Genomic DNA, 24,464 nt, shown 5'->3' with positions numbered 1-24,464 from the left:
CTCTTGGTTGGGTGACTTGTACCAGCAATGTGAACCTGACTGCTACAACTGTCTTTCTTTCTTATACCTTTGGGCCCTTTCTGGACAGTTCCTGCTTTGGGATTTTTCCATCTGCTGACAAAAAAAAAAAAAAAAAGTTTTAGCACCTCAGCAATTAACTCTTACAGTAACTCAGCGAATCAGTAATTAACTGTCTGTAAATCTCAGCCCTGCTAGGGACAAAGTCAGAGGCAGACATAAGGGAGTCCATGAAAGAGCTTAGGTCAGTGAGCCTGGTGTATGCAGCAACAAAGAAAGAAAGGCTGCCTCAAGCAAGGTGGAAGATGAGGACAGAAGCTCACGGTTGTCCTCCACACGTGCTGTGCACACACACATGTACCTTCACTCCCCCACACACGTGTTTCCCTTCCACTTCCACAGGACTGTTCAGTACCTTCAGTGGAAGCTAGCCTTCTCATGTGTTTATGCCCATGCTCCATCTCACCTATTTTAGAGCCTTGTTCCAACAGTCCTCCTCTCCTTTATCTTCCTTGGATCTCCTCTTCCCCACACCAACATGGAAAGATGCTGCAATGTCCTCCAGTTTATAAAAGCCCTCTTTAAAAAAATATTTTATTTTTATTTATTTATTTAAGAGAGAGAGAGAGCGAGAATGGGCACACCAGGGCCTCCTGCTACTGTAAATGAACTCCAGACGCATGTGCCACCGTATGTGTGGCTTACATGGGTCCTGCAGAATCAAACCTGGGTCCCTTAGCTTTGCAGGCAAGTGCCTTAATGGCTAAGCCATCTCTCCAGCCCTAAAAGCTCTCTTTTGATCAACTTCCCTTCCAATTATCACTTAGACTGGAGAGATGGTTCACCAGTTAATGGCACTTATTTGCAAACTCTAATAGTCCAGGTTCAAATTCCCCAGTACTTACGTAAAGCCAGACACACACAAAGTGGCTGAGGCTCTGGTGTGCTCATATTCTCCCTGCCTCTCTCTCTGCTTGCAAATAAATTAATAAATAATAATAATCACTTATAGGGCTGGAGAGATGGCTTAGCGGTTAAGCACTTGCCTGTGAAGCCTAAGGACCCCGGTTCAAGGCTCAATTCCCCAGGACCCACATTAGCCAGTTGCACAAGGGGTGCATGCATCTGGAGTTCATTTGTAGCAGCTGGAGGCCCTGGCATGCCCATTCTCTATCTCTTTGCCTCTTTCTCTCACTGTCTGTCTGTCATTCTCAAATAAATAAATAAAAAATAAGAAATGTAGAGAAATAAAACATTTAAAACATAATCACTTATAAAGCTGATAGAAAGTTCTCTATCCTATGCAACCAGTCTCCAATCTCCCATTCTTCATTTGCTTTAGAACCTAGCTAACCCCTGACTTTCACAGCTCACTGAAATTTTCTATTGAGGTCGCTAGTGGCTACCATGTGACCATGCACTGTTTATTCCGTTCCACATCTTACCTAACACATGAGCAGGGGGGAACAAAACAAGACTTCCCTCCCTGCTCCTATCAGCCTCACTTCCAGACTGACCTTTCCTCCTTCCCTGAACTTTGTGCTTTAACATCTCATTTCTGTAAACACCAGTTTCCTGAATCATCTCTTCCAGGCTCAGACTTTAAGTTCCCTCTACAATGTGGAATCCTATTCCTCTCTCTGTTGTGGACCCCGTTACATGTCAGAATCTGTGGGCTCAGTGGTCTTCTTGACATCATCACTGGAATTTCTACCTTTTCATTTTCTTTCTTCTTCTCTCTCTCTCTCTTTTGGTGTGATAGATGTGCGTGCATGTTCGAGTGTGTGAGAATGGGTGTGTGGATGCTAGGGAGCATGTGTGAAGGTCAGAGGACAACTTCGAGTTATTCTCCCACCTCACATCAAGGCAGGGTCTTTCCATGTTAGTCAGCCGAGCTGGCCTGTGAGTTCTGAGATTCTCCACGTCTCATTTTGTCACGCGTGCCTACTAGCACAGACGCTGGCTCCGTCACCCCTGTTTCATACGGGGTCCATATTCAGATACTCACACTTGCACAGAAAGCACATACCACGGAGCCCCCTCCCCAGCCCAGCACTAGGCTGTCTAACACATCTTAAAGTAGGATTTCTGGTCTCACTCCAGTAAAGATGACACCAACAGCCCACATCTTGCCCCTTAGGAAAGGGTGAATGTGACCTTACTTGGAAAAGGGGTCCTTGCAGAAATGATCAAGGAGTTCCAGAGATGCTCAGAGTTTCAATACAAAATGTCTGCTACCGGCTTATGGTGTTTCCTCTGTTTGGTTGACTGGGTTCTGTCTTTGAGACAGGACCTCATGCAGCCCAAGCTGGTCTTGAACTAACTATGCTGCTAAAAATGACTTTGCCTGTCCCATGAACAGCAGTGGAGAGCTGTTGAACTTGAACTCCTCCTGCCAAATGCCGGGGTTGCAGGCGTTTGTTTGCAATGTTTAGCTCCCAGATCGTGGTGCTATTCTGGGAGGTTGTGGAAACTGGTGGTGGGGGCTACGGAGAGGGAACAGGTCACTGGGGATGACCCTCGGGTTCATTATCCATGGACTTTTTTTTTTTTTTTTTGAGGTAGGGTCTCACTCTAGCTCTCAGGCTGATCTGAAACTCACTATGGAGTCTCAGAGTGGCCTCAAACTCATGGTGATCCTCCTTCCTCTGCCTCCCGCGTGCTGGGATTAAAGGCGTGCACCACCATGCCCGGCCCATAGATTTTTCTATCCTGCTGTCTTCTGCCTGCCAAGAAGTGAAGAGTTTCCATCACGTGCCTGCCACCGTGATGTTCTGCCCAAGAACATGGTGCCAGACAACCGCAGAGTGAACCTTTTGAAACTGGACCCCTTGGGTCGGCTCACCCTGGCCCTCAGGATTAGGACTACTGCACAGGTAGGTAGATACAGTGACAGGTCTCCCAGGTGACTTCCTCGTTCTGCTGTCACTCCCATCTGGACGAGAACAGCTGTGCAGTGTTCTGTAACAAAGGCGGACAGCAAGGAAGGAAAACAAGGAAAAAATAACACACATTTCCCATTTATTACCATCCTTTACATCTGACTTACAATTTCAGACTGTCACATAAAAACCATGGTCTTCTCTTACAGGAATAACTTAAGAAAAACAAGACAAAGATATTTCAAAGAACACAAATATGACAAGTTGTGGCTATAAACCAAAATTTTTCATAAATCACTTTGGGACAAAGAGAGGCTGATTTTCTCTCTGCCTGTTTCTGATGTCAGCATGAACAATGAAACAGTAAGTGGTGCAAAGACATTTTTAATCCTCATCTTAAAATTGAAAACTAAAAGATATGCATGTATAAATCTGAGAGAAGATGAGAGAATAAAATCTCTTATGGGATTATTTGGATTGAGAAATACCAAAAGAACCAGGGCAAACTGCTTAGCATGAAATGAAGACAAATCAACCTGTGAAGTGCTCCGTGACCACGGAGTACCCATTCTGCACTTGTCTACCAAGTACGGGGCGTAGCCATGGACAGAGCAATGGTCCATGTCAGCAACAGGCTCTCAAGCTGCTGAGGTGTAGGAAGCCTAACAGTAGAAGCCAGGGGACCCTGCTTGGGAGTGTTTGCAACAAGACCAGAGGTGGGAGGCTGAAACCAGGGAGGAAGGGGAAGTGCTGTCGTAATACTAGCAAGGTTTTTTTTTTTTTTTTTTTTTAAATATTTTACTTATCTATTTTATTTGAGAGGCAGAATGGGAGGGACAGAGAGAAAGAGGCAGATAGAGAATGGACACATCAGGGCCACCAGCCACAAACACAAACATACTTCAGATGCATGTGCCACCTTGTGCATCTGACTTACATGGGTCCTGGGGAGTTGAACCTGGGTCCTTTGGCTTTGCGGGCAAGCGCCTGAACTGCTAAGCCATTCCTCTAGACCCTAGCAAGGCTTTTTGTATGGTTGGGTTAAGTTAATTTTTTTTTTTTACTTGTGGTGCCTGGGATCAATCCGGGCCTCACGCCAGGTAAGCACTGTACCACTGAGCTCATTGAACCACTGGCCTCAGCGCCTGCTGCCATTCTGAACAGCCCATAAATGCAGAAAGGTACTGTAAGTCTCACTGAAAACCCCTTTATTTCAATGGCCCTTCATGTGTACATTCATCCGGCATGAACCAGATTGGTCTCATTACTTGTTACATATAAACGCATAGGTAGCTGGGCATGATGGTGAACATGTCACTCCAGCACATGAGAAACCAGACAGGAGGAGGAACACCCCGAGAGACCAGGCAGGGCTACACAGAGTGCCAGGCCAGCTAGAGCTAGTGACCCCCCACTCTGTTTCTAAATACACAAACACACATATGTACATACATGCCCAGCCTCTTCTAAGTGAAAACAGCACACCCCAGCACTTGAAAGGCTAAGACAAGAAGATTATAAATTCAAGGCCACCCTCAGCTACATGGTGACACTTTTTCTCAAAACAACAAAATAAAACAGAAAATACATATTGTAAAAAAGAAGTAGAAACTTAAAATTTGTTCATGTGACTGCCTTTGCAGAGAAAACCTTTGTTAACATTTGCTTTTTTCCCCACTTATATAGAGAAACTCTACATGCATTTGTTTTGTTTTTTTTTTAATATAACTTATTTGAGAGGGAGAAAGAAGCAGAGAATGAGAATGGGCACACCAGGGCCTCCAGCCACTGCAAACTCCAGATGCATGCATCCCCTTGTGCATCTGGCTTACATGCGTCCTGGAGAGTTGATCAGGGATCCTCTGGCTTTGCAGGCAAATGCCTGAACCACTAAGCCATCTCTCCAGCCTGCATTTGTTTCTTCTTTGTATTACTTTCTGTGGTTGAAATAAAAAAAAAAAAATCCTTACTAAACCAGGCGTGGTGGTGCACGCCTTTAATCCCAGCATTTAGGAGGCAGAGGTAGGATTGCTGTGAATTCGAGAACACCCTGAGACTACACAGTGAATTCCAGGTCAGCCTGAGTCAGAGTGAGACCCTACCTCAGGAAAAAAAAAAAAAAAAAATCCTTACCAGCACTTGGGAGGCAGAGGTAGGAGGATCACCATGAGTTTGAGGCCACCCTGAGACTACATGCTCATTTTCTCCCTGCCTCCTCCCTCTCTCAAAAACAAAACAAAGTTCTCTTTGCTTTTAAAAACTTTTTTTTTTTAAAAAAAAGAAAAGAAACCATACTCTTTTGCAATGAAACCATTAATTTGGTGATTTATTCTTTCCATGAAGGTGTGTGTGCATGTGGTATTGGGGATTTAACTCGGAGCTCCGTGCACCCTCTACCATAGCTATATCCCCATCCTACTTTGGGGGCAGGGCAGGACCTCCCGGAGCTGCCCAGGCCAGGGAGCATGTTGGTAGCCGCGGCAGTGGGAGATCGCAGTCCTTCAGCTTCCAAGTAGCTGGAGTTATAGGGCCTGCGACACCAGGTCCAGTTCTATGGACTTTGACGGGCTTCGTTACATGCAGTTCTTCTAAGCATGAAACTCCCTTTACAGCCAACGTGACTTAGCTACGATGACAATCAACTTCGGCTGTGGAACTAACTCGGTCTTTGAGGGCTGTGAACTATAGAAAACCCTACAGGTAATTGTAGCAAGCTCTATGCACCTCACACCCTCTGACCAAACCACAACCCCTTGCCTGTGACGGCCGACTTGAATGCCGGTGGCTCTTGATCGCACCGAGAGGCCTGGCTTGCCAGGTGCACTGCCCACTTTCTTGATAAAGGCCTGGTCTTAAGCATCCACCTTGCTTTTTCATAGAAGTCAGAATTTGAGCAAAGACAAAACAATATCCCCAGGCTCCAGTTTTCATGCCACTCTGGATTTACCATGATTTCTGGCATATGTAGATTCTTAGACAAAAGGTACAAATGACTGTAACAGAGTAATTTGTTGTTTACGGAACTGGCTTGGTCAGAAGGGCAGGCTGGGAGTAGACAGGTGGAGCTCACGATGTGCGTGTGCGCATGTAACTGTTAGGTCTCCAAACCCCCGCGCCATGCTTATCACTTCTAAAATGAGTTTAGTTATATTCTTGTCTCCACAGAATAAAAACTAAGATCTAAAGCTCAGATGTGGTGATTTTTAAAGACAATACTAAATTCAGACTGGAAGTGGCTAACTCATATGCCTACAATCAGAACAATGAAAAACACTTTCATTTATTCATTATAATGCATGCAGAGCTTGGAAGACTATTACATAATAGGTTATTTCCAAATACTGAGCCAAAAGACATTAGTATATTATTGCTTATACAACACTTTTTCTTAGACTCAAACACAACATATGCTTCCACATGGCCTGTGCAAACTAGATAAACTTTGATATTCCTTTGTAAAGAACTCTGGAGTCTAGAAAAAAACTGACTCCGGTTGAGTGCAGCTTCATGAGGGTGCATGTATTCCACCCTTTTTTTTTTTCCCCCCAAGGTAGGGTCTCACTGTAGCCCAGGCTGACCTGGAATTCACTATGGAGTCTCAGGGTGGCCTTGAACTCATGGCGATCCTCCTACCTCTGCCTCCCAAGTGCTGGGATTAAAGGCGTGCGCCACCACGCCCGGCCTCACCCGATGGTTTTGATGACACTGCGCCACAGATCTACAGAAGCAAGATGAATGCACTTCAGTGTCAGTTTTGAAGTTCTACCAGGAAGTCAAATAATTGTTCACTAAATCTTAAGAGTTTGTCAGACTGTCCCAAGAACTCATTCAATGACAATCATTTGATTCAAACAGAGAGACAGGACAGAGGAAATGGGGAGAGAGTGAGAGAAAGAGAGCACCGGAGCCTCCAGCCACAGCAAAGGAACTCCAGCCACAGGGGCCACTGTAGGCCACCTGGCTTACCTGGGTTCCAGAGATCGAACCAGGGTCATTAAGCTTTGCAGGAAAGCTCTTTAATTGCTAAGCCATCTCTCCAAACCCCAAAGTTAACTTTCTTGTCTCTAGTTGCTGAGCCACAGCTCAGACATGGGAAATATATGGTTAAGATTTAAAAAGAAAAATTCCTGTCAGGCTCCACTGTCTTTCTCTCCCTTTCTGCAACCTTGCTTTTGCAATTAGTGGCTCTCAATCTTTAGTTCAGTATACCCCCAAAGGTTACACACTTAAGACAGACTACCTTATCCTTCAGCTCCAGAATTCCCATTCTGCCTGTCTCAGGAAAAGGGCAAGAACATCTCTTTCGACAAGCACCCCTGGGTGATTCTAAAGCAGGGTTATCAGACCACTCTGAAAAACACAGCTGTTAAGACAAGATTTTCTCCGGGGACAGTATGAATTACACAGGCCTTAAGTCCCTGACATTGTTATAATATGATCTTAACTTCCTCTCCACAGGCACCATGACAAGCACCAGTGTTTGCGAGACTATACAGAGTTCTTTCAGATTTCATTGCCACCTACTTAAGAAAAAAATAATTAAAAAGCAAGCCCAACAGGATATTTTCTGTACTCAAAGGGTTCCAACACATTTTATTTTGCAGACCACTGGCGTGTAGCTTGAGGACCAACAACTGTATAAATTCCTAAAAACAATGTTCAATTAGTGTCCATCCTGGGCCGCTGTCTCTGCCCAGCCCACCAGACCTGTGGCTTCAGTTCCAGCTCTGTGTGCTTGTAGGTGGCCCTTTGGCTCCTGAGGACACAACCATGCCTCGGCCTCTTCCTTCTGGGAGCTTCTGCCCAGCAGCCCGGGGCAGGAAGCGTTCGTTGGGTACTCTTCTCTCTTGAAGGCAGGTGCTGGCAGCCCAGTGCCCTTGTGCTTGATGGGAATCCCTGACTGCTTAGTAGCTAAATTATAGGAAGCCTGTTTTTAAGAAACACAGGTTACACCTTTTCAGATTGCCTATTTGTTCTACACTACAAAATTTAATTCAGCAAAATATAGGTCCCGTGAAAGACTTAAAAGTTTTATAAAACTAAAATCTAGTTTTCCCCAATAAATTGTACTTTTAGGCAAAACCCTCCCAATACTTCTAAAATAATACCAAAAAGGGCATCTGATTATACAAGAGCAATTAAAAAATTAAATATTTATTTGAATAACAACTTTTAAGTTCAAGCTGCAATGTTGGCAATGCAGATCCTTAACACAGTTCACAAAAGCGTGCACACACAAATAAAGTACTGGAGCAAAGGACAAAATAATGCTGAAAATTAGGCTAAAGAGCTGCTGATTTTAAGAAAACAAAAGGCCTGAAATCACTATACAAAATATAAAATGTATTAAACACTACCATCCACAGAACAGTCTTTATTACTGATTATATTTAAAAATTATCCGTGTAATTATATATTGAGTTGTAAATGAGTATTATACACGAAGCCCCCAACGGAAGGCAATTGTTGCACTATAGAACATCTAATTACATTGCAAAAAGTATCCTTTTTTGCTATCAGTAAAGAAAACCATTAATGGTATCAGGAAAGCTACCAAAAAAACCCCAAAAACGACGACAACAACAACAAAAAAACAAAAACAAAAATGGAGGGTAGTTTCTTTTGTTTTCAAAGTGCTTTCCATGCGGAGTCAAGCACTTGCCTTATTAACTGAATGCACTATTGGAGATTGGAGAATGTCCCGGGCCAAAGAAATGCTCTTGAATTATTAGACTCAGCTTCACAAGCCAAAGACCCAAAGGGAGCATGCAACCTTCCTGCTACCACAAGACGGCCATGTCACTCACGAACTGTCTTTCCAGAACACCATCCAAGACAGTTAAAAGAAAAAGACTGATATGATAAATATACATGAAGTGAAGACACAAACTGCCATGTGACACTACTCACGGTAATGTCTGTGCTGTGTGAAAGCACCTTTAGAAAGAGCCTATGCGGCAAGAGATACGTGTCTAAAGATTCAAAATGAATCAACAGTATTGGATAACAATATAATTCTCAACTCAGAAGCTGCCTCAAGATTGGGTGCATCTTCAGTTAATGTAACAGGAAAAGAAGGCCATGGATTTCATTTTATTAATTGCATCCACTCACAAACCGACCTAAGGTCATCAGATGTGTAGACACAATGAAATTTGTGTTGTTCTTAGTCTTTTAATTGAAGTAATGATAAAGGAAATAGATCTATTTAAAAACAAAACCAAATAGCTAGTTCTATCTAGATTAAGAGGCAGCGCCAGGCGTAGGATTCACGTTTTGAGTGGCCACTTGAGGTGCGACTTCGATGATCCGGGGTTTGTCTATGATTCTGGCGGTACGGTTGCCCTTTTCTACAATCCCAATAATCCATGCTTGATGGCCTTCACCGTATTTGGGGGACTTTATCTCTGCACAGAACCGAGCTGCTTGCTCACGTGGTAAACAGATTAGAAGGCCTCCTGGGCAAAGGGAAAAAAAGAATTACTATTTGTATGACACAGTGAGAGCAGCACTTGTGCCTCAATGAGAACAGATTCGGCTGTTTCCATAAACTGTTGGTATGTCAAAACCCTGCCATGGATCCGCAAACTTGAAAGCGTGCGATGCACACAGCCGGGTCAGGAGGGCCTCGTCAGCACACTGGAGGTACGCTGCCACCGCACACGCAAGGAAAGCACTGCGCCGTGACTTCACCCACCAAGAACGCTGCTTCTGTACTGTTTTAAACTTAAAACTCACACAGTACGTATTTTAACGAATCCACACTCTAGTCTTGAACCTTGTCACACACAGAAGGTACAAAGTAGAGTATAGCAAACTTTCCTTGCTATTCCAAGAAGCAGACCAGGAAGTTTATATGTTTCTAAGTAAAAACAACAATCAGGAAAAAAGTATATACAGTGTTTTCTACTTTTATTTTATTTTTCAGTCTAGCCCAGGCTGATGTGGAATTCACTATGTAGTTTCAGGGTGGCCTCGAACTCACAGAGATCCTCCTACCTCTGCTGGGATTAAAGGCATGCGCCACCATGACTGGTCTCTACTTTTATTTTTTAATAATTTATTTATGAGAGAGAGAGAAAATATGAGTGGGCACACCAGGGCCTCTAATCACTGCAATGAACTCCAGACACATGCACTACCATGTGCATCTGGCTTATGTGGGTTATGGGGAGTAGAGCCTGGGTCCCTGGGCTTCGCAGACAAGCGCCTTAACTGCTAAGCCTTTCTCGAGTCCAATTTTCAGAAAAAAACTCCTATTCGAATAAAGGAAACAAATTTCAATGACTAGGCCATGAACTCATTTCATATTTGCTCAGTGCCCATAGGCAGCAGAAGCATCTCCAGGTACCAGGACCCCTCCTGAGCTACTTCTAGAAATGTCAGTCAGAAGCAGGAAGTTGCAAGTCCTCCCACGGGCGTGAGGCCTGGAAGCCCTGGATGCAAGAGCAGCTAATGTGGCAGGGCTCTGTGTCCCCACCTCCACCCGACATCAGAATCTTCAAAGGAGGCAGGTCCACTCCAGACCGCACACCACATGGCTCCCGGTCAAGTCTAGGCATGTGTATACAGTAGTTAGTGAGAAAACCCAGAAAATAAGGGATAAGGGAAACTGAGGTGTAACACAGAAGCCAAGGTAAACATGACAAGAGACAAGGGGCAAAAAGAAAACGGCCCCCTGCAAAGAGGGCACACTCTTCTACCCTTTACTCCAGGCTGACCTAGAGCCTTCTATGTCCTCCCTACTTCAGTGCTAGGATTACAGGCGTGTGCCACCACGGCCGACTTTTTTGTTTTGTTTTGTAGTCCAGGCTAATGTCAGACTTGAAATCCTCCTGCCTCAGCTTCCCAAGCAGTGGGATTATAGGCCTGTGCTATCTACCATGCCTGGCCAAAACACCAATTTTAGACACCTTTTAAGAAAAAAAGCTGCAGCCTGTAATGTCACCTGTGGTTGTTAACAGTTTATTTCAAGCAGTCAGCTTCCAATGAAAATCACACGGCTTATCTTCCCCAAACTCTAGTCTCCCACACCATTACCGCACCCCAATCAAAACACACCACACAGAACACCCAACTCAAAGTGTGGCTCTGGGGTGGTTGGAATGTGATGGCCCGCCGTCTCAGCTATTTCTGATTAAGCAGGTGTGACACTGAGGACAGGTCTTGCGCCCAGTCCTATGCTGCGCTCACAGTTAACTTGAGCTCTGGCTGTCCCTCTGCTGTGGATGAGTGATGAACTAAGCCAGCTTCTCTCACAATAATGAAGCGTCCCCTGAAATCTGAAAGCCTAACATACACCCTTTTCTCCCATAAGCTATTTCTGGTCAGGTCCCAGCAACAAGAGGTTCCTGCAACAGTCAAAAGAGGACAGAGAGCCTGGAGACCCACAGCAGAGGCAGCGGCCCTCATCAGGACTGACCTCACACACTGGGGACACACTCATGCCTGTGTCTGTGCTTCCTCAGGGAGCTTTCCATCAGCCTCACTGAGTTTAACCCCCAGCTCTGGAACGGGATTCTTGTACCTGATGTCTCCGGGCAGGTCCCATGCATGAGGCCAAACATGTTTCCACAGGCTTTGCTCACGGCAGCCATCTTGGCAAGCACAGGAAGGTTATGAATCACAAACGATACCTCATTCCTCTGCTGCTTGGCCAGGTTCTGTGCGTGGCCCAAAATCCCAAAGCCTGTGATGTCGGTGGCTGCGTGGGCATTGAATGTGTGCATAAGTCCTGCAGCTAAGAGAAGGCAGAAAAAAACCATTTTTCCTCCACTCAAAACCTCACACAGGTAGAGATGATATACAATGCGTGATGAAAATACAGTGTAAACAAAAGCCAATGTAGAATATTGAAAATGATTTCTTATTTCAATTTAAAAAACTAAGAAACTTGGGACATATCAGCAGTTCCTATCAAGCTAACTTCCCAGTAAAGTAAGAAACAAACAAAAAACTGTCCTTTTTTTTGAGGTAGGGTCTCACTCTAGCCCAGGCTGACCTGGAATTCACTATGTGGTCTCAGGGTGGCCTAACAGCAATCCCTCCTACCTCTGCCTCCCAAGTGCTGGGATTAAAGATGTGTGACACTATACCTGGCTCCCAAGTAAGCTTATTTTTTAAAATCTATCCAGGCCAGGTATGGTGGTACATGCCTTTATTATTATTTTTTGTTCACTTTTATTTATTTATTTGAGAGTGACATACAGAGAGAAAGAGGCAGATAGAGAGAGAGAATGGGCACGCCAGGGCTTCCAGCCACTGCAAATGAACTCCAGATGCATGCGCCCCCTTGTGCATCTGGGTAATGTGGGCCCTGGGGAATCGAGCCTCGAACCAGGGTTCTTAAGCTTCACAGGCAAGCACTTAACTGCTAAGCCATCTCTCTAGTCCCCAAGACTTTTATTTTTTTTTAAAGAAAGGAGAGCCAGGTATGGTGACACATGCCTTTATTTTTTTATTTTTTTGTTATTTTATTTATTTGAGAGTGACATACAGAGAGCGAAAGAGGCAGATAGAAAGGGACAGAGAGAATGGGTGCGCCAGGGCTTCCAGCCACTGAAAACAAACTCTGGATGCATGTGGGCCCTCGTGCATCTGGCTAATGAATCGAGCCTTGAACCGGGGTCCTTAGGCTTCACAGGCAAACACTTAACCGCTAAGCCATCTCTCCAGGCCCCAAGTAAGACTTTTAAGGAATGCTTGACTTAAAGATAATTCTTGGGACTGGAAAGATGACTCAGTGGTCAAGATGCTTATCTGTAAAGCCTAAAGACCAGGGTTCAATCAATGCCCCAAAACCTATGTAAAGCCAGATGTACAAGGTGGTGCATGCATCTGGAGTTTGTTTGCGGTGGCTGGGGGCCCTGGTACACCCATTCTCTCTCTCTCTCTACTTGCAAATAAATAAATATTTTTTAAAAAAGATAATTCTTGCTAGAGATGAATTATCTGAAAACACTTTTAGTAATATATATATACATATATATATACACACATATATATATACACACACACACACACGTATGTATGTACGTATGTATATTCCCCTGTCCCAGTGTTCTACCTAAAAAGTCCTCTTCAAACCCAAGGTCACTTACATTTTCTTCCATCTTAACCTCTTAGAGGGCTACAGTTGTATTGTTTTTATATATATATTTGCTAGCAGAGAGAGGAAAGTAAGTTTAAGGCCAGTGTGGGCTACAGTGAGACACTGCCTCAGAAGACAAACACACAAACAAATGAACAAAAGGAAATTAAGCACTACGGACTAAACCATCTCCTCAGCTTTTTTTTTAAGACAGGGTCACATTATGCAGCCCTGGCTGGTTTCTGACTTGCATCCTGCTCCTGCCTCCTCCTGAATGTACAGATTACAGTATACACCACTATCCTAGGCTATACGATGTTAATTTTCTTATAATAGAAAAAAAAAACCACATAAAATAGCCAGATCTGGAGGTATAAGTTTACGGAACAGATACTCAGGAGGGTCATAAGGTCAAGGCCTGCCTGAGCTACAGAGTAAGTTCAGGGCCAGCCTAGACAACTTAGTGGTAAAAAGTGGATTGGGATCTAGCTCAGTGGTAGACTATTGGAGCAGCATGCATGAGGACCTGTGTTCAGTCCCCAGGATTGCAAATAAATAAAAGTAAGTAAGTAGCAAGACAAACACATGAACAAAAGTTAACTGTGTACACCGTGAGAAAGGACTTCACAACACTGTCAATGGAGCGTGAAGGTGAGCTGTGCAGCACACGACACAAGGAAGAATCCCAACAACAATGACCAGCGGACAGAGCGTAACAGAGCTGCACAAACAATTTACTCTTCTAAGGACACTTACGTGATAAAAATATTTTGAAAAGATCATAAACTCATAAAAGATCCTAAAACTCAACAGCTACCCTAACCAAAAATGCAAGGGATGAGACAGGAGTGGGGTCCAGGGGTCCTTGAGGCTTCCAAGTCATTTTCTTTCTCTTTTCTATATGTTATAGTGGGCCTACTGGTACTGTAGTCATTCTGTTTTTAGAGTGATTTTAAGCCTTGTACATATTTTATAAAATGTTCTTATATCTATTCCATATCTAATTTAAAATTTTAATAAAGGAAAGGGTGAAGGACAGATGTTAGGAAGATAAATACAGTTCAGCTTTTTTGAGGTACAGTCTCACACTAGTCCAGGCTGACTGGAATTCACTATGTAGTTTAGGCTGGCCTCAAATTGACAGTGATTTTGCTATCTCTACCTCCCAAGTGCTGAGACTGGCTTCTTTTTATATTTTTAAGTAACTTTCTACTAGAGTAAAACATTAAGTGTTACGTATATTTGGCTCAGTCATGTGGAGGAAGTGGAAGAACAGGAAGGAAGACACAAAGCAGGCTCATGTCCATTTCCATGCTTAGGAGAGCCCAAGAAATCAACTCACAAGTAACTTTAAAAAAATTTTTTTTTTTAGCCGGGCATGGTGGCACATGCCTTTAATCCCAGCACTCAGAAGGCAGAAGTAGGAGGATCACCATGAGTTCAAGGCCACCCTGGGACTACATAGTGAATTCCAGATCAACCTGGGCTAGAGTGAGACCTTACTTTGAAAAAAAAAACAAAAAAAAAAAAAACCACACACACACAATTTATTTTGAGACCTTACTTTGAAAAAAAAAACAAAAAAAAAAAAAACCACACACACACAATTTATTTTGAGAGAGAGAGAGATTGGGGGGGGGGGGGGAGAGGGAGAGAAAGGGAATGCCAGGGCCTTCAGCTGCTGCCAAAGAACTTCAGATGTGCGGCCCCTTGTGCACATGTGTAACATTGCACATTCGCGTCAATGTGTGTCTGGATATGTGGGACCTGGAGATTCAAACATGAGTTCTTAGGCTTCACAGGAAAGCACCTTAATCTCTAAACCATCTCTCCAGCCCTTACTTTTAAAATTTTTATTTATTTATTTGAGAGAGAGACAGAGAGACAGAGAGAGACAGACAGACAGACACGGGGAGAGAATGAGCATAGCAGGGGCCTTCAGCTATTGCAAACGAACTCCAGATACATGCACCACCTGTGCATTTGGCTTACATGGGTCCTGGGGAATTGAACCTGGGTCCTTTGGCTTTGCAAGCAAGCACCTTAACTGCAAATCCATGTCTCCAGCCCAACTTTGTTTTTAAGGACTTCCTGTTTTTTGAGGAGTATTACTGTGCTGCCTGGACTGGTCACAAAGTCCCAAGTTCAAATAACCCTCCCCATTTCAGCCTCCTAAACAGCTAGGACTATAGGCACAGGCTACCATGCCAGGCTTGAACATCATAGGTACTTCCAGAATATAAACTGTCAAAATCTCTGTCCTTTTCATGTGTGTGTGCATGGTTTGTGATGCACACGCACAGAGACATGACACTTGGACGTCTTCCTCTATCCCTCAACCACGTATGTCCTTGAGATAGGGTCTCTTCTTCACCTTGGAGCCACTGTCCATCAGCAAGCTCCATGGACTCCTCACTTTCTGCAGCTGTACACCGGAGTTACAGATGCACATGGCCATGCCCAACTTTCTTTCTTGTTTTGCATGGGTTCTAAGGGACTGAGCTTGGGCTGTCTCTGGGGCAAGTGTTCTTAACCACTGAGCCATCTAGTCAGCCCCAAATCTCCATCCTTAATGATGGTTTGCTTCCACATCATTTGAAAAAACTTACAAAAATACTTTCTAGGGGCTGGAGAGATGGCTTAGCAGTTAAGGTGCACGGCTGCAAAGACCAAGGCCCCAAGTTCGATTCTCCAGGACCCACATAAGCCAGATGCACATGGTGGCGCATGCATCTGGAGTTCGTTTGCAGTGGCTGAAGCCCCTGGCACTCCCATTCTCTCTCTTGTTCTGTCTCTAATAAATAAATAAATCTTTTAAAAAGTGCTTTCTAGAACAGTGGCTAGGATTTACAAAGGCTCACAAGAAGTGCTTCCTGCTTAATTATGACAAATTTACTGGCACTGCCCAAGTTTTTAAAATTAACTTATTTATTTTAGAAAATTGTGAATAAAATAATTTCAGAAACTAAGTTCATCATTTACAAATATACTCAAGCACAGGGCACACAAAGTTAGCCTGTACCTAAGTAGAGTATTTTAATAAAATGACAATTTTTCTAAAGGTCACAGGCAAATGAGTGATTTGTCTCAGATTATTTAGTTGATTTGAAATTTGAAAAAGAAATAAACAAAAAAGCCCCCACCTTTTTGACCTTCAAAACTTTGATGTCACATTGTTAAAAGAATCTGCCAACTGAGAATGCATGCTGATGTCCCTATAATGATACAACTTGGAAGTGAGGCTGACTTCCCTACCACAGAAGAAATCTAAACTCTTAAGGCTTACTCTCACAACTTACTATTCCAAGTGCCTTGCCTGTTAAACCACCTCGTCAAAGAATCTTGGCTGTAATTTGATCGCAAGAGGAATCAGCATGCATGTCACGACTGAGCTGTGTAGAGCAGACACTAAACCAGAAGCATGGCATTATGTCAACAGGACATCTGCCGTCAATGTGTGATACCATGCCCTGAGTCAATCATAAACCCTGGTTCACAAACCTGGACCTAATTTCAAGGCGCTCGTGATAAATAGTTGGGATAACTCTGGGTTACCTGCCCATGTGAAGTTTAAATGTAAACATCTAAATTGGTAAAGTTCTCATGCCCAAATTACCCACAAAACTGACACTCCACCTCTGTTCTCCACAATGTTTTCAAATGCCTCGTCTTTCTTATAATAAACAGCTAGCTTCTAGAATATTCTTTCCTCAACATACTTTGAAGCTAGTTAAAAAGTGCTCAAGTCAGACATGGTGGCACATGCCTTTAATCTCAGCACTTAGGAGACAAAGGTAGGAAGATCACTGTCAGCCTGGACTACATAGTAAATTCCAGGAAAGATCCTATCTTGACCAAAAACAAAACAAAACAAAACAAAAAACCCACTCAGCAAAAATGGCTTAACCTCTATCTTCTATTTATGGATTTTGTCTGACAACCACAAGTCATTTTGCTATAATTAAGGCAACATTTAACTATAACACAGCACCTGATTTGTATGATTTTGTTTATTATTTTATTTTATTTATTTGAGAGAGAGAAAGGTAGACACAGAGAGATTCTGGGCATACCCGGGCTTCCTGCTGCAGCAAACAAACTTCAGATGCATGTGCCACTTAGTGTATCTGACTTTATGTGGGTACTGGAGATTCATCCTTGAGCCCATTGGCTTTGCAGGCAAGCGCCTTAACCACTGAGCTACCTCTTTAGCCTGATTTGTGGATTTTATAAAACTGGATTAACAAGCCTACAGAATAGGTGTTCATCTTTCCCATTCCAGTAAAACAAATCACTATATCCTAACCTTGAAAAATAAACAAAGCACACACAAAGCTTTACAGTTATGAATCAAAGTCTGACTAAAATGGCTACTTCTAATGCACTTCATAAACTGAACAATGGGAGAGACACATCCTGATGTCAGGTGAAACCTTTTCTAAACAAGTCACACTGAACAGTGCTGGCTGAGAAAATGCAGTTTTGAGGTGCCCTCTGACTTCTGGTGAAATGGAATTCTGCAGAATCTATGTGTCAGAAAAGAGGGAAACCCACCTGGAGTTTGTCTGCTGCAGCAGAAGGAGGCCTTGTCGTGCCCATTCTTATTCTCTCTTCCTGTCCCCTCCCACCCTCTCACCCCCCCTCCTTGCAAATAAATAAACAACAAATAAATTAACAACAACAACAAACATTTGACTTTGGGTTCCCAGTAGTAACCTACTGAGGCCAAACCAGGCACCAGAAAAAGATGGTCTATGGTCATCAGACAAAATGGGCCGCTTCTTCCCACAAAGATGACTTCCTGTAGGACGGGCAGCTGTGGGAGGGCGGGGTCACTACACAGCCGAGAGTGGAATTACCACTAACCCTAACGCACGCAGCCTTGGCCCTTCAGAACACTCACCAACCCCTAACACAACAGCCTTTGCCCCGTACCTGTCCTGTTGAGCCGTGCCATGTTCATCATTGCCTCTTGGTATGCCAACTCTACATCTTCTTGAGTGACCACTAGCTTAATTTTATTCCATTTTTCAGGCTAATCATAGGAACATAGAGGGAGAAAGAGGGGGAAAATGATCTTTACTTCTCACTACCAATACATGGAGCATTTTTTCCCTGAAGTCATCTTCTGGGATTGTGATGAGTACAGTAGTGTGGACCAAACCCAGGACCCTGCACATGCTCTGCACTCTCTATCATGAGCTACACCGCACAGGGATTTTATCTGCCTATTTTGTACAGACACGCACGTGCTCTAACTGGGCCCCTCTGTGATTTCACGCGCCCTACTGAACCGCTATCCCGCATCTTTCCCACCTGTGGCCGTTTGAAGGCAAGGCTCCGTAGACTCAGGCGCTTTTATCATTGCGTTTGCAGCTCTGTGACCTAGCAGTCAGACTCCTGCTACAGGGGAATGTCATGGGGCAGACCAGATCCCAGCCCAAAGGGAGGCGAGAGCACGTCTGCACTCTGCAGGGCTTTGGGCTTGCTTGGATCTATGGCAGCACACAGCTCCTTCAGCCGCTGATGGAACTTCCCCTGGACTTGTAAGCCTGAAATGAACCCCTGCCTCCATAAACTGTCTGTCTGCAAGTCTGTCCTGGTAATGTGGAGCTGTCAGTACTGTTCATCCCACATTTCCATCAATATTGTAAATTTTTGGCTGTGCAACCCTAACAGGACACAGCTGTACTTTGCTCCCCTTGAGCCAGGTGTAAATCACGTATGTTATTGGTTCCTAAGGGCTGGAGACGCCCCACTACATCAGTGCTTTACTTACAATGTCCAGCCACTGGTGCACAGCGACGGCGACCTGCGTCCCCAGAGGCTTTGTCAAAACCAGCACGTCCCCTGGCACTGCATTATCTGGCCTGAAGAAAAAGAAAAAAAGAAAGAGCATGCTCAAATTGAATTAACCACGGAGTTGAACCAATTATTAAAATAAGAAAAAAAGAACTATAAAAATAAGCATTGTTTGCAGTTAAGTTTAAACAACTCCCACTGTGTACTAGAGAGAGCCTTACTATCTGCTACTCTGGGTGCAGCTAGAACAAAATATTTACAAGAAAAATGGAAGTACATACAGACACAGAGACACAGGTCAGACACCTGTGCAGTTTAAAGATGACAACGAGCAATGCTCTGTTACTGTCTCAAATGCAGTTGATGTTTGGCATACACACGTTTATTTTAAGTGTGTAAACGAGAACAGTAATTGAGGAGTGTTGTTACTGGTGAATAAGCGGCAAAATTACCAATGCATGCATGTATCATTAGCCTTTATTTGCCAGAGCTTTCTAGAACACAGTTTGATGTTCTCTATAAATATGCAGTCCGCCCGGAGGATTCAACCCGGTGGCGCGCGTCCGGCTGTGCCGGCGGATCTTTCCTGCTCCCCGTTCCTCCCGACCCCTCCACCCGGCCGTCTCCCGTCCCGCTCCGGCGGTCGCGGGGAGGGGCGGGGCCGGGGGTGGGGTCGGTGGAGGACCGCCCCCCGGCCGGCGCACTTCCACCGCAATCAACCCAGATGTCCATCATTAGAAGAATGGAAAACAAAGATGTGGTATATCTACACAATGGAATTCTATACAGCAGTAAGAAAAAACGACATAAAGAAATTTGAGGAAAAATGGTTGAACCTGGAACAGATCATTCTCAGCGAACTTACCCAATCACAGAAAAAAAAATCGACACATAGTCTCACTCATCTGCAACACCTAACCTGAATTTGCCCAAGATGCCTTACATACCCAGCAAGCACCTCATGGACTAGACAATAAGATGGATGGGAGGGCGGGGAGGGAATCAAAGGGTGGAAAACAGTAATCCGGACCCAAACGGCAATGGTACCATAAAATTCTACTTCCTAAAAGACAGACCAAATGACTGAACCTTCACTAGTCCCTTACAGGAAACACCTGAACCACAAGACACTGGAGAGGGTAGGATCAAGACTGACCTAAATCTCCTACATCTTCCTTCCCTCCCTCTCCCCCTCTCCCCTCTATCTCTCTCCTCTCTAACTCTTGTATATTAGTTATCTTTTTCCTCAATTTCTTAGTGGACACTGACCTGTAACCCCCACTTCCAGCTTGGGCCTACAATCCACAATGAGCTTTTGATCAGAGAAATCTACAAGGTTTCCCAAAACAATGACAGACTTCTGTCAGAGTACTTGATGACCCACCAAAGGCCAGTGGTAAGACCCTATTGCTGAAGACTCCATACGCAGCTGACACGTAAAATGGAATGACATGGCTGGAAGCCAGGAGAGAGTCAGTCCCCAGACAGTCAGCGTGTCTAGTGCCAGAAGGCGCTACATAGGCGACTGGGGGAAGTGACCAAGATCTGTCCAAGCAACACATTGTTTAACCTAAGTAGCAACAATTAACCGGATGTGATACCCACACAAGTGCAATAGTGGTACACAGCCATGGTGAGGAATCAATTGCTCTTGATTTGGCTAACTGATCCACTCAGTGGTACTAGACCCTTAGCTGGAGCTGGGAAACAAGTCAGAACCATACCCAAACACAAGCCCACTCTACAATATCAAGCTACCATCAATCACGGGGTATAAGAGGGCCTACACCTATCAAACTGTCTATCAAAAAAGTAAGTGTTATCTCAATTTTCTGGGTGCTAACTTACTCTCCGTTGGAGAATCTGCTTCTCTTTTCCAGATAGATGCAGATCCTAAGAAGAGAGCTGCCCCAACATACCTCAGAAGGGGCCCAACTGAAACTAAGGACAACTGGCGAAATAAGCAAGGGTGATGTTTTCCTGTGAACTGGATACCAGCACAAAGGGGAAGGAGATCAATGCAGAGAAAAATCAGCTCCTACCAAATCAGAGAGCCAGAGCCTCAGAGGCCCCCAACACCTCAGCACTGAAGCAGACCAAAAATGAACCCAACATGGCTCAGGGAAATCTTGCGGAAGAGGGGGCGGAAAGAATGTCAGAGTTACAAGTTGGGTCATGATTTTCAGAGACATTTATCATACTAATAACTGGGGGCTAACTCCACAATGCACGACCCATTTTCAATAATAAGGAGGGTCTAATGGGAGGGGGTAGATCACAGATGAGCCTAAATAATGGTACCAAGCTGCCTGTATTTACTGAAAAGAAAACTAATAAATTAAATTAAAAAAAAAAAAAAAGAAAAAAAAATATGCAGTGCTAACTGTTGCACAACCAACTTATGTACAGTAGGGTCTGCTACTACATTCCTTGTTCCTGGCATTAGTATATTTATGAATCTTCACAAGTTTGTTTATATGTGAAAAGAAGATGCCTAAAACATGGTAACTGAAAATAGAAATGAAAATGACACACAGTTTTGTTTTAGTTGGCAAGAACATCTGTTTCCGTGAACGTGTCTGTAGCAGCCCCTGCACAAGGCTGCAGGTCTGTATCCCCACCACTGTTCACTTCGGCACCAAGTGCGACCTCACTGGCCAGTGCTCTGGTGGCAGCTGCGCTGCGTGGGCACTGCTTCCCTCTGTGGGACGTTTCTTCCTGCTGTCCCAGTCACGGTATGTTCATGGTGCCTGTTAAGTTCAGGGAGTGATTTTAACATTGGCATATTGAAATGTACAGTGTCATTAAATGGATATATACCTATGTTTGTATTTTATATGAAACCTCTTCATAAGATTCTCTGCAATAGGTAATCAGCTATCTAAGCATGAAATAGACTTATATGGAAAAAAAGAAAGCCTATCCACGCCCCAAAAGATACCAAATCATAAATAAAAGTTGCACATCAAGCATGGTGGCACACGCCTTTACTCTCAACATTTGGAAGGCACAGGTAGGAGGATCATTGTGAGTTCGAGGCCAGCCTGGGACTACAAAGTGAGATCCAGGTTAGGTGGGACTAGAGTGAGACCCTACCTCCAAAAAACAAAACAGTTACATGGTGCGGTGGTTTGAATGGATGGCCCCGACATTCAGGACTTAAGTTTGTGGCTGAGATCTGCAGCCACGTGCTGGAGGAGGTGTCCCTGGGTGGAGGCTGGGGTGAGTCCTGCGGTGTTTTGGGTGGATGTGGAGTTCCATGTAAGGCGCAGAGTCCCTGGAGTGGGCTTGCCTGCGCTGCTGTGCTGGCTTCTCTCTGCCTGGTTCTGGGAAAGGGGGCCAACTTCTGCCATCACGAACTGTCCCTGGATCTATAAGCTTTAAACAAATCCCTTTTCCTCCCATAAACTACGTCTGCTCTCAGCAGCATGAGGCTGTCTACTACACATGGCCTAAAAACTTTAAAAGACCAACCAGCAAGTCAACCAAGTCATGTGGCCTTGAGATGCTGTGCAAGCCAGTTTCAGCCATGAGGGCAACTCAGAGACCCACCTGAAGTCCACACGATCTGAAACAGTGACTCCAGAAAATGCTTTTTCACCTCCTATCCCAACCCTGGCTTGGCTCTTGCTCTCTTTCTGCTTCAGCCTCTTGAGTGTTGGGGTGACAGGCCTACACCACCACACCCGATTATGGTCACTTGTTTGACAGAGACTCAGGTGGGCTTTTGGGGTAATGGAATTGCTGGAATCTGCGTCTTTTTCTTTGTTTGTTTGTTTGTTTATTTTTGTTTTTCAAGGTAGGATTTCACTCTAGCTCAGGATGACCTGGAATTTACTATGTAGTCTCAGGGTGGCCTCAACTCACGGTGATCCTCCTACCTCTGCCTCCAGAGTGCGGGGATTAAAGGAGTGTGCCACCATGCCCGGCATGAAAACAGACTGCCCAGTAATAAGTTTCCTACTTGGTACCCAAGGGCCAGGTGGTGAGAAAGGCTGGTTGATGGATTGATACACATCCTAGTAGAAGGAATACTAATGCCAAAATCAGTTCTTAGGGAAGGTGACTCCTGTCTTTTCAGGGCTGCCTTTTTAGTACTTGCCTCTGTCTTAAACAGCTCTACAAGCCAATTTCTCTCAGCCCTTCTCACCTCAGCTCATGAAGCTGTGCCCAAACCATCCCATCCTGACACTGGGCCACCAAAACACTCAATTAGACAGATGCAACAAGAAGTTAGGGCAGACTTCAGAATCAACACCTCACTTCCCAAGTCAACCCAGTCTATTTGTATCCACCATCAGCTTTGAACAATGTAGTTCTGTAATGTTATACAGGAAACCCATTTCTAAATACTAGATCTTCAGACAGAAATGCCTTTGTTCAGCCATACCTGAAAACTGGTGAGTTGATCTCTCTCACTGGTTATCATATGGCAAGCTGGGCGTGCTGGCGCATGCCTTTAATCCTAGCACTCGGGAGGCAGAGATAGGAGGATCGTCATGAGTTCGAGGCCACCCTGAGACTCCTTAGTGAATTTCAGGTCAGCCTGGGCTACAGTGAGACCCTACCTCAAACAAACAAAACAAAACAAAACAAAAAAAAAGATGTATAACCTATGGATTTATCTCAAGTATGGGGATACTTGTTTATGAGCAATATTTGATGGAATATAATTATGTCCACCAACTCATTCATCTCTTATAAAGCAAAAAGACAAGTTATTGGTGAAAACTCAATGAAGCTTACTTTGTTCTTTCTCCTCTAATTTTTTCCTGCCACGATGTGCTTTTTCTACTAGAAAGCAGGAATGGGTGAGACTTTACAATCTAACTGGAAAGTTCAAGAACTATCAAAATAACATATGTCATTTGTTAGGCAAATAAAGCCTCCAAGTAGGTAAAATGCAGGATCCTTAATGGTAAAGCTGTTAGCTATTGGTTCTAAAAAGAGTGTCCATCGAAGCCAGAGAGACTGCACAGTGGTTAAGGTGCTTGCTGGCAAAAGCCAAAGGAACCAGATTCAATTTCCCAGTGCCCACATAAAACCAGATGCACAAAATGGCACATATATCTGGAGTTCATATGCAATGGCTAGAGGCCCTGGTGTGCCCATTCTTTCTCTCAAATAAATAAATGTTGTGTTCATTAATTAAAACAAAAGCAAAATATATTAATACCTGAAAAATATGTTAAGGTTAACACCACAAAGCAGCAGAGACTAAAGGTGCTTGCTTACCAGCCTCCTGGCTGGAGTTCACCTTGCCAGCACCCACACAAGCCCAACAAAATCTGAGATCCTCAAGTGGCGACGTCAAAGGAGAGTAAAGCCAGGAGGACCCAGAAGCTTATAGCCAGCTGGACTGGCGCATGAGAAGCAGCAAACGAACAAATGAATGAATAAGTGACAAGGGAGACCCTGTCTCAAAGAGGGTGGAGAGAGAGAACAAACACCCCAAGATTGTCTTCAGACTTCCACATGTGCACCATGGCACACACATGTCCCTCATCCCCACACCACACACCAAACCCACACATACCACACACATCCCTAAATACAATAAAATGAAATAAAATAAAAAGCACCACAGAGCAGATGTGCATGGTCGTGTAAATCAGCTACTCTGACTGAGGTAGGAAGATCAAGGCTTCCCTGTGCAATGTATTTTAAGACTC

At 44.2% G+C, this 24,464-nt stretch overlaps 1 protein-coding gene across 4 annotated transcripts in view; it reads right to left on the bottom strand.

Moving 5' to 3' along the window:
• Positions 1–8,038: 8,038 nt before the first annotated feature.
• Sephs1 (selenophosphate synthetase 1) overlaps positions 8,039–24,464 on the bottom strand; it is a 31,837-nt gene continuing 15,411 nt past the window's right edge. For all 4 annotated transcript variants that reach the window (XM_045134860.1, XM_045134859.1, XM_045134861.1 and 1 more), the window contains 4 exons: positions 18,770–18,860; positions 17,926–18,025; positions 11,428–11,640; positions 8,039–9,358 (listed from right to left, as the gene is read on the bottom strand). In XM_045134860.1, the coding sequence (XP_044990795.1) occupies positions 9,144–9,358; positions 11,428–11,640; positions 17,926–18,025; positions 18,770–18,860 (619 nt within the window). In that variant the 3' untranslated portion in view covers positions 8,039–9,143. The remainder of the gene's footprint in view (positions 9,359–11,427; positions 11,641–17,925; positions 18,026–18,769; positions 18,861–24,464) is intronic.

The sequence above is a fragment of the Jaculus jaculus genome, chromosome 15 (genome assembly GCF_020740685.1).
Source record: "Jaculus jaculus isolate mJacJac1 chromosome 15, mJacJac1.mat.Y.cur, whole genome shotgun sequence".
In the NCBI taxonomy this organism is placed as follows: Eukaryota; Metazoa; Chordata; class Mammalia; order Rodentia; family Dipodidae; genus Jaculus; species Jaculus jaculus.
The sequence above is the reverse complement of the archived record's forward strand: the minus strand, read 5'-3'. Positions and strand labels throughout refer to the sequence as shown.